This window comes from Camelina sativa, chromosome 5 (assembly GCF_000633955.1).
Source record: "Camelina sativa cultivar DH55 chromosome 5, Cs, whole genome shotgun sequence".
In the NCBI taxonomy this organism is placed as follows: Eukaryota; Viridiplantae; Streptophyta; class Magnoliopsida; order Brassicales; family Brassicaceae; genus Camelina; species Camelina sativa.
In genome coordinates this window covers 25,972,064-25,986,491 of record NC_025689.1, presented here as the reverse complement: position 1 = coordinate 25,986,491, position 14,428 = coordinate 25,972,064, and the positions used below count along the sequence as shown (strand labels likewise).

Genomic DNA, 14,428 nt, shown 5'->3' with positions numbered 1-14,428 from the left:
GAGCTAGGGTTGAAATGTCCAATGGTGACTTGTCTTGCTCCGCCTTGATGATCCTTGGGGATTGAATGATGCCTTGTTGGTTGCCTACGCTAGCTCCTGGTCGCCAGTGCGGGTTGTCCGAGAGTTTGAGAGGCGTCCGAGTGGTGGCCAGGTAGTGTCCGAGGGCTGCGAGTATTCTTGGCCGAAGGACCGATCCCGTGATCACATCAAAACCGGTCATCGAATACATCCACATTGAACCGGACCAGAAGATTAAGCTTTTTTCCGCAGGAAAAGCTTTTCACCATTAGCACCTGCAAGGGAACAAAGCAAAAGCTTAGTGATGATCATGATGATTGACAATACATCTTCGGTTTAAGAGGTGGACATTATTACATCGGTTAAGGATCTCTTCGGCTAGCTGCAGGGTTTTTTCGCTTTCAAACTTTAGCACCTGGTCGTGTTTATAGGCAAGGTCTTGTGCCTCTTTTGCTTGACGCTCCAACTGTTCTGCCTCTGCGAGTTCTTTTACTGCTGCGTCTATCTGAGGATTTTCTTCTGGTGGTTTTGGTACGGAAGTAGCAGAAGTACTTGGAGAAGTGTTTAGTGGCTTCGCGCTCGTCGCCTCTTCTGCACTCCTGGCTGGTGTTGGGTCAACTAGTTAAACCGGCAGCGTTGAAGACATGACTTGGTTTGATGCTGCGAATATCCACCTGAGTCCTTCTTCCCAAGTGGTTCGTTCACACCATCCCAATTTTTTCAGCTTCTGGTCATCGAGGAAGTACCTCTGGTCATTGAATGGCCGATTCTCCACAAACTGAATGGTGGAGTCAGGGTCTATTCCAAAGATTTTACTGATGTCATTAGCAACGTCAATCACTCTCCTTTCTCTCGTAGTCCCGATAATGTAGACATGGTTAACTTCCCCTTCGTAGTCTAGATCCTTCTCTTTGATTTCCCAGAAAAATATATGCTGATTGAAGGTTTGCATAAATCGATCATCTCTTTCCCGAAAATTTTCTTTTTTTTCTTTTTTTTGGGAGTGGTATTTATCAACTAAAAAACAAAAAAAAGTCTCCCAAAATCATTCAAAATATCATTCTCAAAAAAAGTTGTGATATTTTGAATAACATAAGATTTAAGTTTGGTTTTATAAATTGTTGATTGAATAACAAAAGATTCTGAATTATTTTAAAGGAATTTCCATAAATCTTAATTGAATAATATAGGATTTCATAAAATTTTAATAAATTCTCAATTGAATAACAAAGGATTTTAAGAATCCTCTACAATCCTTTAAAATATAGGTTCAATACCCCCCTCTTAGAATATTGGAAAACTGGTATTCAATTAATTTTCCCGAATAATTAAGCCAGCCTTACACAATTACCTATCTTTGTTTGTACTTTGTAAAAAAAAAGCAAGTCGTCGAACCAAAAGTCGTCGAATACTTTTCTATAAAATATTGACTTCAAGTGTTTGGTTATTGAGGTCAAAAAAAAAAAAAGTGCTTGGTTATTGACTTTAAGTTTACAATTTTTTTCTTCCAATTATAATCTTTGTTTATGGATAAAGGTTTGCTCCCATTATAAACACCTCCTTAATCTGGTCGATGACATGTGAGAGAGGAGCAATGATGGTGAAGAAAACAACTCAAGCTTCTCTTCTTCTAAGTTTGCTTCATATACTTATATGTATATCCTTTCAGCTTCGTGCCACGGTGGCTATACGCCCTAACCTAGGTCAGTACCTTGTTATTCTGACGTTTCTTCTATGTTTGCTTAAGTATGTATTTTTGTTTTAGTTTTACCTATTTTCAATTTATAATAACTAACTTATCTTTTTACGAATTGGCAGCGATATCCCCAAGTCAAATCCTAAATTCACCACCACCCGCGATGGTATGGCCCTCTCCGCCATGTGGATCTAATATTGGAAGTCAACTTACGGCACTTAAAGAGAAGCTTTGTAGACAAATTCCAAAGCCTCCTCTTAAAACTAAAAAGAAGAAAACTCCAAAGCCTCTTAAAACCAAAAAGAAAAGTATTCCAAAGCCTCTTAAATCCAAAAAGAAAAAAAATCCAAAACCTCATGCAGCAATACCGTGATCTTTCAGGCAAAAGTTTGCGGCAAAGAAATTTTACATATGAAACCATCACTTATGATCTGTTTTTTGGAATACACTTATCCTTTGCGAACTCATTAAGCATTTTATTGCATTGTCCAACATTTTGTATTCACCTCGTGCTTTAATAAAGATCATTCCGATCCTGTTTTTTACTATCATATAGTGCCTGATTAACAAAGGTTTTTATTGGGTTAGATGTAAATATGTGATTAGCAGTTAACCGGTTTAGTATTTGGTTTAGTATACTTGTATATAACACAAGAATTGTACAGCTATTTTGGTTAATTGAATGAGAAAAATATCTTTAACAAACTTCTTCTCTCTCGTTCTCTCTCGTTTGTAATATGGTATCAGAGCCATCAAAGCTCAGATCCACCTCAAATCTTTGATCGATTCTGTTCGTTAAGCTCATTTTTCTTCGTTTCTGAGCTCATCTCGTGCTCCAATGGTGACCGTATCTCGTGCGAACCGAAAAATGGGTAAAACAAAATCTCAATCGAGCTCCACTGTTCGAAGATCACAAAGGTTGAACTCCGATGTTGATGATTCTGCTCCTATCACTCTCCCAGAAGCCGATCCTCAGGTTTCCGGGCTTTCGCGAGCTGTCGCATCGCCGATCTTTGCTGATCCTTCTCACTCTCCGTTCCATCTACACAGCGCAGATCATACAGGTTTGAGTATCATTTTTCTTCGTTTGGATGAAACGAACTATGATGACTGGAGTGCGATGCGTATTTCTCTTGATGCTAAGAATAAGATAAAATTTGTTGATCGAAGCTTGCCTAGGCCTTTGATTACAGATCCTAACATTAATTTGTGGTCTAGATGCAATAGCATGGTTAAGTTGTGGTTATTGAACTTTGTTTCTCCTCAGATCTATCGTAGTATCTTGCGCATGAATGATGCTACAGATATCTGGAAAGATCTCTATGGTCGTTTCCATATGACTAATCTCCCACGCACTTTTAATCTGACTCAAGAGATCCAAGATCTTCGTCACTATGTCATTGTCTGAGTATTATACTCGTCTCAAAACTCTATGGGACCAGTTGGATGGTTCAGAGGAGCCAGATGATCCTTGTGTTTTTGGGAAAGGTGCTCGTCTGCAATAGAAGACAGAGAGAGCTAAAACGGTGAAATTCTTGGCTGGTCTGAATGAATCTTATGCGATTGTACGCAGACAGATCATTGCAAAGAAGGTGTTACCTCCTCTGGCAGAGGTATACCATATCCTGGATCAAGATGACAGCCAGAAAGGGTTCACCATTCCCACTGCTCCCACAGCTTTTCAAGTCTCACAAGTTGCACCTCAGGTGGTTTCTTCTTCACCACTCTCCTCGGGTGTGATGTACGTTCAAAACGGTCCAAACAAAGGACGTCTGATATGCTCTTTTTGCAATCGTGTGGGACACATTGTTGATCGGTGTTACAGGAAACATGGTTTTCCTCCTGGCTTCACTCCAAAAGGGAAATTCAATAAGAAGTTTCAGAAACCTCCGATAGTCGCAGCTCAAGTCTCTTTGTCTCCAGTTCCGGATAAGAATTCAACTAACATGGAGAGCTTGATTGGAAATCTTTCTCCTGATCAGCTGCAGAATATCATTGCTCTGTTTAGCTCTCAGCTTCAATCTACCTCTTCTGGAGCTGTTTCTGCTGCTATTGCGAGTACATCTCAAACTCCACAAACTCCACTTGATCACCCTGGTATCTCATTCTCTACTCACACCTACTCTTTTATTGGTATTCTGGCTGCTTCGAAACATACACTGTCCACAGACACATGGGTGATTGATTCTGGTGCAACTCACCATGTGTCTCATGACAGAAATAGCTTTGTTTCTTTGGATACTTCTGTGGAAAGTTTTGTGAACATGCCAACAGGACAACGTGTTAAGATCAGTGGAGTGGGAATGATTCGTCTAAATAAAGACTTACTTCTCACGAATGTCTTGTTTATCCCAGAATTCAGATTGAGTCTCATCAGTATCAGTTCTTTGACTTCAGACCTTAGTTCTCGAGTGATTTTTGATACTACTTGTTGCGAAATACAGGATCCTAACAAGAGGGTGATGATTGGTAAAGGTCGTCGAATTGGCAAGCTCTATGTGCTCGATACAGAAGCAGCTTTAGTGAATGCAGTGGTGGATATTGGTACGTGGCACANACAGCCAGAAAGGGTTCACCATTCCCACTGCTCCCACAGCTTTTCAAGTCTCACAAGTTGCACCTCAGGTGGTTTCTTCTTCACCACTCTCCTCGGGTGTGATGTACGTTCAAAACGGTCCAAACAAAGGACGTCTGATATGCTCTTTTTGCAATCGTGTGGGACACATTGTTGATCGGTGTTACAGGAAACATGGTTTTCCTCCTGGCTTCACTCCAAAAGGGAAATTCAATAAGAAGTTTCAGAAACCTCCGATAGTCGCAGCTCAAGTCTCTTTGTCTCCAGTTCCGGATAAGAATTCAACTAACATGGAGAGCTTGATTGGAAATCTTTCTCCTGATCAGCTGCAGAATATCATTGCTCTGTTTAGCTCTCAGCTTCAATCTACCTCTTCTGGAGCTGTTTCTGCTGCTATTGCGAGTACATCTCAAACTCCACAAACTCCACTTGATCACCCTGGTATCTCATTCTCTACTCACACCTACTCTTTTATTGGTATTCTGGCTGCTTCGAAACATACACTGTCCACAGACACATGGGTGATTGATTCTGGTGCAACTCACCATGTGTCTCATGACAGAAATAGCTTTGTTTCTTTGGATACTTCTGTGGAAAGTTTTGTGAACATGCCAACAGGACAACGTGTTAAGATCAGTGGAGTGGGAATGATTCGTCTAAATAAAGACTTACTTCTCACGAATGTCTTGTTTATCCCAGAATTCAGATTGAGTCTCATCAGTATCAGTTCTTTGACTTCAGACCTTAGTTCTCGAGTGATTTTTGATACTACTTGTTGCGAAATACAGGATCCTAACAAGAGGGTGATGATTGGTAAAGGTCGTCGAATTGGCAAGCTCTATGTGCTCGATACAGAAGCAGCTTTAGTGAATGCAGTGGTGGATATTGGTACGTGGCACAAGAGACTTGGACACCCTTCTTACTCAAGATTGGATGTGATTTCTGAAGCTTTGGGAACTACAGGACACAAGAATAAGAAGCCTGCTTATTGTCATGTATGTCAATTGGCAAAGCAGAAGAAGTTATCTTTTATATCAAAAAACAACATTTGTAGNGGACACATTGTTGATCGGTGTTACAGGAAACATGGTTTTCCTCCTGGCTTCACTCCAAAAGGGAAATTCAATAAGAAGTTTCAGAAACCTCCGATAGTCGCAGCTCAAGTCTCTTTGTCTCCAGTTCCGGATAAGAATTCAACTAACATGGAGAGCTTGATTGGAAATCTTTCTCCTGATCAGCTGCAGAATATCATTGCTCTGTTTAGCTCTCAGCTTCAATCTACCTCTTCTGGAGCTGTTTCTGCTGCTATTGCGAGTACATCTCAAACTCCACAAACTCCACTTGATCACCCTGGTATCTCATTCTCTACTCACACCTACTCTTTTATTGGTATTCTGGCTGCTTCGAAACATACACTGTCCACAGACACATGGGTGATTGATTCTGGTGCAACTCACCATGTGTCTCATGACAGAAATAGCTTTGTTTCTTTGGATACTTCTGTGGAAAGTTTTGTGAACATGCCAACAGGACAACGTGTTAAGATCAGTGGAGTGGGAATGATTCGTCTAAATAAAGACTTACTTCTCACGAATGTCTTGTTTATCCCAGAATTCAGATTGAGTCTCATCAGTATCAGTTCTTTGACTTCAGACCTTAGTTCTCGAGTGATTTTTGATACTACTTGTTGCGAAATACAGGATCCTAACAAGAGGGTGATGATTGGTAAAGGTCGTCGAATTGGCAAGCTCTATGTGCTCGATACAGAAGCAGCTTTAGTGAATGCAGTGGTGGATATTGGTACGTGGCACAAGAGACTTGGACACCCTTCTTACTCAAGATTGGATGTGATTTCTGAAGCTTTGGGAACTACAGGACACAAGAATAAGAAGCCTGCTTATTGTCATGTATGTCAATTGGCAAAGCAGAAGAAGTTATCTTTTATATCAAAAAACAACATTTGTAGTTCAACTTTTGAGTTGTTACACATTGATGTTTGGGGACCCTTTTCAGTGGAAACAGTTGAAGGTTATAAATATTTTTTGACCATTGTTGATGATCATTCTAGAGCAACCTGGATTTATTTGCTTAAGGCCAAGAGTGATGTTCTGACTGTCTTCCCTGCTTTCATCAACCAAGTTGAGAATCAATATAATGCTAAAGTGAAGTCGGTTAGATCAGATAATGCTAAAGAGTTAGCTTTCACTCAGTTTTATCAGTCATGATGCATTGTTTCTTATCATTCTTGCCCGGAGACACCTAAACATAACTCAGTCGTCGAGCGTAAACATCAGCATATTCTAAATGTTACTCGATCGCTTCTCTTCCAATCGAATATTCCTCTGCAATATTGGGGAGACTGTGTTCTGATAGCAGTGTTTTTAATCAACCGCACACCATCGCAATTGCTCTCGAATAAAACCCCTTATGAGTTGCTCACGGGTAAGCAACCAGATTATTCTCGCATCAGATCTTTTGGTTGCTTGTGTTATGCTTCAACGTCTCCAAAACAAAGACGCAAGTTTGAACCTCGATCAAGAGCGTGTGTGTTTTTGGGGTATCCTGCAGGTTTTAAAGGGTACAAAGTAATGGATTTGCAGAGTCATGTGATTTATATATCCAGGCATGTTGAGTTCCATGAAGGTGTTTTTCCTTTGACAGATTCTCAGAAGGAGATTGTACCTGTCAACACTCTCACACCAACGGATTCTTTGTCTCCTGGTAATACTATTTCCATTCCACAAAATTTTGATTCCATTACTTCTCCTCCACTACAAATTTCTTCACAAAGGGTTCGTAAGCCTCCTGCTCATTTGAGCGATTATCATTGTTACTCTCTTGACAATGATGTCTCTCATCCTATTTCCTCCTTTTTATCCTATTCAAACATTTCACCTTCATATTTGGCTTATATTAATAATATTACCAAAATTCTTATTCCCTCTTCATATAAAGAGGCAAAGGCATCCAAGGAATGGTGTGAGGCTGTTGATAAGGAGATTGGAGCCATGGAGAGGACCAATACTTGGGATGTAACTAGTCTTCCACCTGGTAAGAAAGTTGTTGGCTGCAAATGGGTTTTTACCTTGAATTTTTATGCAGATGGAACTCTAGAAAGATATAAAGCCAGGTTGGTGGCTAAAGGTTACACACAAAAGGAGGGTTTGGATTATAATGAAAAATTTTCACCAGTTGCGAAGATGGTTACTGTGAAAATGTTACTAAATATTTCTGCTTCTAAACAGTGGTTTCTGCATCAACTTGATATTTCGAATGCCTTCTTGAATGGTGATCTGGATGAAGATATATATATATATATATATATATATATATATATATATATGCGACTTCCAGAAGGGTATGCTGAGATTAAGGGGGACACTTTGCCCAAGAATGTTGTTTGTAGGTTGAAGAAATCCATTTATAGTCTCAAACAAGCTTCTCGACAATGGTTCTTGAAATTCTCTACTTCTCTTTTGTCCTTGGGTTTTGCAAAGTGTCACGGAGATCACACTTTGTTCGTTAAAAGTTTTGGAGATGATTTTGTTGCTGTGTTGGTTTATGTTGACGACATAGTTATTGCTAGTACCACAGAATCAGGTGCGACTCAGCTAACTGCAGCTTAAAAGCAGAGTTTTAAGCTAAGGGAGCTTGGCCCTTTGAAATATTTCTTGGGTCTTGAGATTGCTCGAAATTCTACTGGCATTTCTATTTGTCAACGCAAATATGCTCTTGAGCTTCTGACTTCTACTGGCATGTTAGCTTGCAAAGACGTCGCAACACCCATGGTACCAAACCTACACCTCTCCAGGACTTCTGGTACGATTTTGACTGATAAGGCGATGTATCGCAGTTTTGTAGGACGGTTGATGTATCTCACCATCACTCGTCCAGACATCACATTTGCTGTGAATAAGTTGTGTCAGTTCTCCTCTGCTCCTCGCACATCTCATCTGACAGCAGCTTATCAAGTTCTCCAATACATTAAAGGGACTATTGGACAGGGACTTTTCTATTCTGCAGAACCAGACTTCACATTGAAAGCATTTGTAGATTCTGATTATGCCAATTGTCCGGATAATCGTCGTTCAACCATTGGCTTTACGATGTTTCTTGGCTCATCACTCATTTCATGGCGATCTAAGAAGCAACATACTATTTCTCGCTCTTTTGCAGAAGCTGAGTATCGAGCTCTTGCTTTGGCTACCTGCGAGATGATGTGGATCACTACTTTACTTCGTGAGTTGCGAGTTGGTCCTTCCTCTGTTCCGATTCTCTTCTCTGATAGCACTACAGCGATCTACATTGCCACAAATCCAGTTTATCACGAGAGAACTAAACATATTGAGGTGGATTGCTATACTGTTCGGGAAAAGCTGGATCAAGGGCTTATTAAAATACTTCATGTTCGGACTGAGGATCAAGTGGCTGACATTTTGACTAAACCTCTCTTCCTTCAACAATTTGAACATCTCAAGTCCAAGATGAGTCTTCATAACATATTTGCCTCATCTTGAGGGGGACTATTGGGTTAGATGTAAATATGTGATTAGCTGAGTTAACCGGTTTAGTATTTGGTTTAGTATACTTGTATATAACACAAGAATTGTACAACTATTTTGGTCAATTGAATGAGAAAATATCTTTAACAAACTTCTTCTCTCTCGTTCTCTCTCGTTTGTAATAGTTTTAGTTCGGCATAGCAAGGCAATATGGCCAATCTATCAGTGCCGGCCCTGACCTAAAGCCCGTAAAGTAAGGGCTTTAGGCGCCAGATTATATTAGCTATTTAAGGGGCATAATTTCCAACAAGTTTCGGTGGTACAGTGGTTGGGTTTGTCTTCATTCTCTTTCAGTGTCAAGAGTTCGATCTTTGTATAGCAGTTTTTGTAACTTTTTTTTTCTAATGTTTGTTAATGGGCAAAAAAAAAAAAATTGCTTTAGGCAGCAAAATTGGTTGGGCCGGCACTGCAATCTATCAAAAACAAGGTCATACGACATCTATATGACCGAAATAAGTAAGCATGTTGGACGTCAGAAGAAAGAGTAAGCTTCACGATATTTTCATAAACATAAAATTCATTAAAAACTTTAGATCTAAAAGGGACAAGAACCAAATAATCCCTAATTGGGCTGTCCAGTTTTGAATTTCCTTCAAAATCAATTTCCTATAAATTGAACACATGCAATGTAAGCATGGCTCACATATTATGATAAAGCTCCATACTACTCTTTCTTAAAACTGATGAAGCTAAAGCATTGCATCTCAAAAAAAAAAAAAAAACAAACAAACAAATTAAAGAAAAGAGATTTTACGTTAAGAATTGGGAATATTTATTCAGTTGTCTATCAGATGGAGAACTAATAAAAGAGACAAGTTCGAGTTTCTTCTCCCAAGCCGCAAAGTCGTTCGAAGACAATACTTTTTGACTATTGTGAGAGACGGAGACTCTTGCTAAGAAGGCTTTGTGAGACTATCATTGATGTTACGTAAATTTTCCAATGATTAGTAAATTGTAACATCAATGATAGTCAAAGTGATAGGAGGAGATTTTCCGTGTAATATTGTAAGGACGTTTGAAATGGCTTATTTCCAAAGTGAGAGCATATTTGCTTGGATAATAAAATAAAAGAGCAACTAGGATCCAAAAAAAAAAAAGCTATATCAAAATCGTGAGTATAATAGACCTGAAATTATTCTTTTGCCTAGTGAACCTCTTTCTTTAGAAAACAAAGATTTGTATTTTTTTCATGTACTACTAACGCATTTGGTTTTTCACGCTACATATTACCTACACCACAAACACAATGAGATGCGTGTGGATTACAAGAAATACCTATTAAAGCGATCCTCCCATCTACAAGCTATACACACAAGCAAATCAAGAGTACAAGCGGAAATAAAACATATCAAACCATCCATTAAACAGAACACCCAATAATACATACACCACACCTACACATCATCACACAAAATAAGTCATACAACCCAATCGCTCAGATAAGCTTGTGGTCACGCACTGTGATACACAAAAATAACTACAACCAGAATAGAGGCGCTCCTTGCGTCTGCAACAGCACAGCAACATCCTACAAGAAGCCACACAATCAAAAGCAACCTGGACAGAAATAACACAAAACTACAGTCTCAAAGAAAAAAATCAACCGTTAACTATCAAATCTCTCTAGTGCAAAAGCGATCCCTAGACGTCACAAAGCTTCCCACAAAATCTCATGTCAATCGGGTAACAAACGAGACCACGATCTTAGCTACAACCCCCGATGATTCCAGCTTGCGTATAAGACAACGTGTCTCACAAAACTGCCAATAAGTCACGGAGTTTAAACCCAAGTGCACTTCTGTAAAAAGGAGCATATATGAAAAAGGCTTAATTAAATTATAGAAAAATCTATGAAAAAGGCGTGAGTTATAGAAAAATTTAGGGTTCCTTGGTTTAATTAAATTAAACCAAAATTTATCTAAACGGATATTAAACCGACTCTACCCAATTTATGATATAAACTCCAATATTTCATTATTTCCTGGTACGCGGACGTTACATGGCCGGTGTGAGTGTTGATGGTGTTGGCCACAGGTGTAGGGGTTGCAGCAGCTGGATCTCGGAGCCCGAGGATGAGATGATTGCTTGGCGGATCTGCTGATACTGTTGTTGGAGCGGTACCAGTGGAAGCTCCAGTTATGTCGCATTTGGCGGGGGTGCAGTCGAGGGTTGTCGTTGCTGAAAAGCTCACATCCAACCTCAGGATGATGGAGAAATTGTAGAGGATCGGAACTGGTTTTTCTGGGAGGTGCCGAGCCAAGAGAGTTCTATAAGTGGAGGATGAGGCTGGAGCGTAACTTCCAATCTTTTCAGTATCACGAAGCATAGTGGAGACCCGATCTAGGGTGAGAACTTACGCCATGAAGATGAAGTTGGTTGAGGCAGCGGCAGGGATTGAGGAGACCACTCACTCAGGTTGAGATGGTCTGCTCTCTTAAGTCATCCCCAATCCGTGTCGTCGTCTCAACCAACTTTGCCTTCGTGGTGTAAGTCCTCACCCTACAACAGGTCTTTAGGCTGGCCCAAAATCCCCGCAAAAACCTCTTCACCTAGGCCTTCTCTGGCTCCATCACCTGGCCTGCAAAAACTAGGAGTCGGTTAAACTCCACATCATACACCCATACAGTTTTATCCCCTGCGCCAACTCCAAGAACCGTGTTTCCAACCTGTCCAATGCTTCATGCGAAAAGAACTTGGATTTGAGCTCCAACACGAAATCAGCCTAAGTCACCTCCTTCTGTACCCTCCTAATAGTCACACTCCACCACGAATGTGCATCGCCTACGAAGTAGTAGATAACAGGTCAAGCCAGTACGCCTCAGGACATCTGAAAGATTGGAAGTTACGCTCCAACCTTATCCTCCACTCATCGGCCTCTCTAGTCTCAGTACCTCCCAAAAAAAAAACTCGTACCGATCCCCTGCAACTGCTCCATCATCCTGAGGTATGATGGAAGCTCTTTAGTAACAACAGTCCTTGGCTGAACCCCGCCATAGGCGGCAAAACCGGAACATACAATAGTACTGCTTCCGGTAAGCGTTCTAACAGCAGTGTCAGTAGACCCGTCAATCGATCATCTCAACCCTAGACTCGACCTGCTGTAACCCAACACCTAGCGGCCAGCACCACCGGCACCTACCCCGGCCAATCCCTCTAGTCCCTCCTAATGCGCATGTGGCTCAGTGACGTGCTTTCCCGTGGTACCCTGGGCCATACTCTCACTGGCCTGAGGAATTTGTCACCGACTACGACCACAAACATATCCACGCCAACGACCTGCTCCAATATAAAACATTCTCACCATTTATTTATCGATCTAATCTCTACATTCAACACTAAATGCTCTACGGATATATATGTGAGAAAATAGAATTTCTTTTCTTGAACTAGACTCACTTTTCTTTTGCTCAAAACTCGTTTTCCAAGCTTCTCTTTTCATACAAGCAACAATACTAATATTACTCTGATTTTCCTCCATATCGAACCTCGTTAAAAATACTACACGGGGTAACTTGAAACTCATCATGTTGCTCCTTGTTTTCTAATTTGAAACTCATCATGTTGAAACTTATTACGAAAGTGTGTTACGTTTAGTAAACTGTCTGCAAGATTCTTGAGGAAATTGGAAAGACTAAACCAAAATAGCTCGTTCGGTCAATATGCTCATGTAGAGCAGGTTGGACCATTTTGAGTCATTCAGTTCCTTCTGGCTCATGCATCACCATCATCTCCGTCTTTGTTATTCGCAGCACCTAAATGTGCTATGTGAGCTGCAGTATAGCTTCGTAGTTGTTTATGGGCTAAACCTTTTCAGTATCTAGTTTTTATGGTACTTCTAATCAGTTGACAAAAGAGGATTGAATTATCTAACCAAAAAAAATAAAGGACAAGACAAATTTTCAAGTCAAGATGTTTAGGTCATTTGAATTATAAACAGTTTACAACCCATCGAGCGAAGAAAAAAGAAAGAAAGACCAAGACTCCACATTCAGAATTGGGAATGTCTCTTTATTTGTTTTCAAATTAAGAAAAATAAATTGGAACTTTGCTTTGTCTGTTAAGCAGATGTAATTCAATTGATCACATCCTGGAGATTTGGAGAGGCACAGTTGCGGTTTCAAGGATATCACTATTTCTCATAAGAGAAACAAGTTTGAGTTTCTCCCAAGCCCCAAGTCGTTCAAAGATATACCTTTGACAATTCTGAGAGGCCGAGACTCCTGCTAAGAAGGCTCCATGAGCTGATCCTTGATGCTCCACGTTCACTGCTTCTCCTCCAAAGAATATATTATCTACTGGCTCTCCTAGCCTCTGGTATAGATCTTCTGGCATCCCAACTACGTCATATGCATAACACCCCAATGTGTTTGGATCTGTTCCCCATCGTGTCACTAGATATTGAGCCTGATTTTGTTCCAAACCAAAACACCCAATTTAAGTAATCCGAGCACATGATTCAAAAATATGCAATAAGATGATAATGATGAATGCTTACCGGGTCAGGTGCGTCAGGAAACATTTTCTTAAGTTGCAGCATCACAAAATTTGCAGTAGCCTCATCGGATAGTTTTTCCAGGTCTTTAGCTAGATTCCCTGCAGCCATATAAACAAGCACCGGATGGCCTGTCGCTTTATGAAGATTCAGAAAATAGCCACAGGCGTAAGAAGTTGGTGCCACCATCCCCAGGAACTCCACATTGGGCCAAAACGGTCTGTCAAATCTCAGAGCAATCTTGTTCTCATTGCCTACACCAAGACCCGATATCGCAGAGGTTTTCCATTGTGGGAGCTCTGGCTCGAACTGAATTAGATTTGCCTTGAGGACACCGATGGGAACCGTAATGATAACAGCATCAGCAACAAAATTGGTTCCTCCTTCAACTGCGACCGTCACCTTGTTATTGGACGTTCTACATACTTGAGTAACCCTGTGTAAATACAATTCCAAACACACGTGATTACACTAAAGTAAGATAGCTGCACGTTAATGTATTACCTCATCAAAAGTTAACTTGAATTTACCTGTGGCTCAAGCGAATGTCCAGGTCTTTTGCAATTGTTCTGATCACTGGCTCATAACCCTGAACCATTAGACCATGACCACCTGAAAGGCATTCATCCTGCACAAGAAATAATTATTTTGAGCTTTCCTCGTTTCCAAAATAGCTATTTGTTTCGGCGAATAAAAAGACTAAAACACTTTGGTAATAAAACATGACTAAACCAAGAAGGGACTCGTTTTGAAAGCTTGTGACCTAAATATGGACACCCTACTCAGATCAAATATGCATAGAATGTTTCACTTGCCTGATCCCAACATTTTAGTGATATCAGATTCGCATCTACAGCAAACCATGCCTCCATCCTACATAAGTACCACTGCAAAACTTCGTACGCCATACCTTGTAGCCTAGATAATACAAGAAAATAACAGAGGATTTAACAGATGTATAAACTTAAGAAGTAAAATTGTACACATGTGACTGCAATTGGTACCTTAGTTCTGGATTTCTTTCCAATACAATGGATATTCCTTGAAGAACTGACATGTCATTTGTAGTTTCATCCCTTATTTTC

The 14,428-nt window shown here is 40.3% G+C and overlaps 2 protein-coding genes across 2 annotated transcripts in view; one reads left to right on the top strand and one right to left on the bottom strand.

The window, feature by feature from the left end:
* On the top strand, positions 1,487-2,262 carry LOC104787600. The gene is made up of 2 exons (XM_010513207.1): positions 1,487-1,721; positions 1,837-2,262. The coding sequence occupies exons 1-2, from the start codon at positions 1,592-1,594 to the stop codon at positions 2,085-2,087; spliced, it is 381 nt and encodes a 126-aa protein (XP_010511509.1). The 5' UTR covers positions 1,487-1,591; the 3' UTR covers positions 2,088-2,262.
* The window catches only part of LOC104787599 (probable polyamine oxidase 4), a 4,632-nt gene continuing 2,951 nt past the window's right edge, over positions 12,748-14,428 (bottom strand). The window contains exons 8-10 of the mRNA XM_010513206.2: positions 13,874-13,971; positions 13,347-13,779; positions 12,748-13,255 (exon numbers count right to left, since the gene is read on the bottom strand). Coding sequence (XP_010511508.1) covers positions 12,932-13,255; positions 13,347-13,779; positions 13,874-13,971 — 855 coding nt within the window. The 3' untranslated portion in view covers positions 12,748-12,931. The remainder of the gene's footprint in view (positions 13,256-13,346; positions 13,780-13,873; positions 13,972-14,428) is intronic.